This window comes from Hylaeus anthracinus, unplaced genomic scaffold, assembly GCF_026225885.1.
Source record: "Hylaeus anthracinus isolate JK02 unplaced genomic scaffold, UHH_iyHylAnth1.0_haploid 0, whole genome shotgun sequence".
NCBI classification, from domain to species: Eukaryota; Metazoa; Arthropoda; class Insecta; order Hymenoptera; family Colletidae; genus Hylaeus; species Hylaeus anthracinus.
In genome coordinates, this window is record NW_026533254.1 from 26,148,824 (window position 1) to 26,150,797 (window position 1,974).

The 1,974-nt window shown below is 40.7% G+C and overlaps 1 protein-coding gene across 4 annotated transcripts in view; it reads right to left on the reverse strand.

Moving 5' to 3' along the window:
- Positions 1–1,974, reverse strand: part of LOC128892533 (DENN domain-containing protein 5B) — a 30,038-nt gene that overhangs the window by 7,688 nt on the left and 20,376 nt on the right. For all 4 annotated transcript variants that reach the window (XM_054153043.1, XM_054153034.1, XM_054153063.1 and 1 more), the window contains exon 2: positions 316–425. In XM_054153043.1, the coding sequence (XP_054009018.1) occupies positions 316–425 (110 nt within the window). The remainder of the gene's footprint in view (positions 1–315; positions 426–1,974) is intronic.

Genomic DNA, 1,974 nt, shown 5'->3' on the forward strand with positions numbered 1-1,974 from the left:
CCAGCCTAGATTGGTATATGCTACCGTAGAAAATTTTTTTTTGAATTAAAGACTGTTTCTAAATAGCTCGGTATATAAAGTGTTAATATATACAGTAAAATTTGACGCCTGGGGGCTGTTTCAATGAATTTGAGCCCTCCTATCATATTGGGAGGGGAGGAGGCTGTCTCTTATAATACAGATGATTTCATTTTCACTTCGACGAGCTGGTTTTCCTCTTTTCATTTGCTCCATGTTTTTGAGTATGCAATTATCCATTATTCTTTATGAACGAACGCTATAATAAAACTGTCGTCGTTTAACCGACTGACGCACCATGCAGACAGCGTGTTCGTCGAAGGGGTTCCATGGTACAGAGTCCGGATAGTGTCCCAATACTTTGCTCTTGTATGCTCGGTCCAAAGGCGTGCATTGTAGAGAGTCTCCTGAAACAGAAATATATAATTTTTAGTATATTATTCGAGGGTGATGGCATGATAGATTCAATTTTTTTGGGTATTTTACTTGGGTTACTTTCATAATTACACTAGCGCACATGTTCGGTGTACCTGAGTAGCCTGAGAATTAATTAAGGGATTCTCACCTAGCGATAGCCAACTGAATGCAGTTGTTAAACTATAATTGAAATATTAATGAAAATGAACTCTTGCTGTCATTCACGTGTCGTTCGGTGATTTCTGAAACTGGGACTTGGTAGCGTGACAATTATAATTGCAAACAACGTGCTTCGTGAACGATGGACTGTAATGCTTGTTAACGATAAGTGGCGACCGTGACCTTTTGGCCAAATACTTGTATACACGTTCCGTGTTACTTAAAATTCTGCCTCTTTAAGCCCGGCGTCGTGCCTTATCTGGAGATTAAACGAGATAGAGTTTATAAACGTTTCCTAAACGAATCCTAAGAAGAATAAAGAAGAATAAAATTTCTCTGGGCAGAGATTTCGAAATTTAAAGATCCAAAGCTTAAGGGAAATCGGTTGTTCCTTCGCTGTAATTGAATTAAAGAAATTCAAGTGGGTCAATTGGCCGAGGGAAAAAATACACGAGGGTCTCGAGTGGGGCGCAAGAAAAAAAAGAAAAAAATTCCCAAGTTTGAGAGGAAGTGTTCTCCAAGCAGACACGTGTAAGTGTTCACAACAGTTTGCACATTGTTCTCGGTGCGGTCCAAGTGCATCACGGGACCTGCAGCACTCCTACGAGGAGAAGACCCGGCTTCCTTCTGCCTGGGAAAAATTAGAATCTCTCCACGGCAACGTGGGCAACTTGTTATTGAACGTGGTATATATCCCCGAGCGGCTCGACCTGAATGAGAGTGTTGAAGTCTTGGCGACGTTCCAGCTGCTTCGCCCACGATGAACACAAGAGCACCCTTGTACGGGGTTAATCGTTTATGATCGACCAACCACCCAAGAAGACGAAACGTACACGATGCGGGCTCGTAAAGCAAGCCTCGCACGGTCGCGCGAGAGCCTTAAAAAAAGCGACAACATTTTTTAACAGTCACAGTCACGGTATCCCATTTATTAAAACAAAAACTAGCTGCCAGTAGTTATTCAGACCAAATTTTGAAACTTTGTGCTTTTATGTAATTTTGAACGCCGAATTCAATGGCGTAAAGCAGAATTGTTTGGATTTTTCGATTGGACTTTTTCTTTGAACAATGCAAAAATGAGGTCAAATTTTGAAACTTTATATATTTTTATGTAATTGTGAACGCTGAATTCAATCATGTGAAGAAAGAATGTTTTAGCCATTTTTGAAAACAAAATTTCAGATTTTTCGATCCCACTTTCTTTTCAAAAATGCAAAACCATTGTTTTTAACATTTGCGATGGTGATTCTGCTAAAAGAGATAGCGAGAGAGAAAGAAAGCAAGAAGGAAGAATTTCATTCTGAGCCTCTGCTAGTGTCCGTTGGGACTGGCTTATACAGGGTGTCCCAAAACTCGGGGAGGAGCCGGAAATGGGGGGTA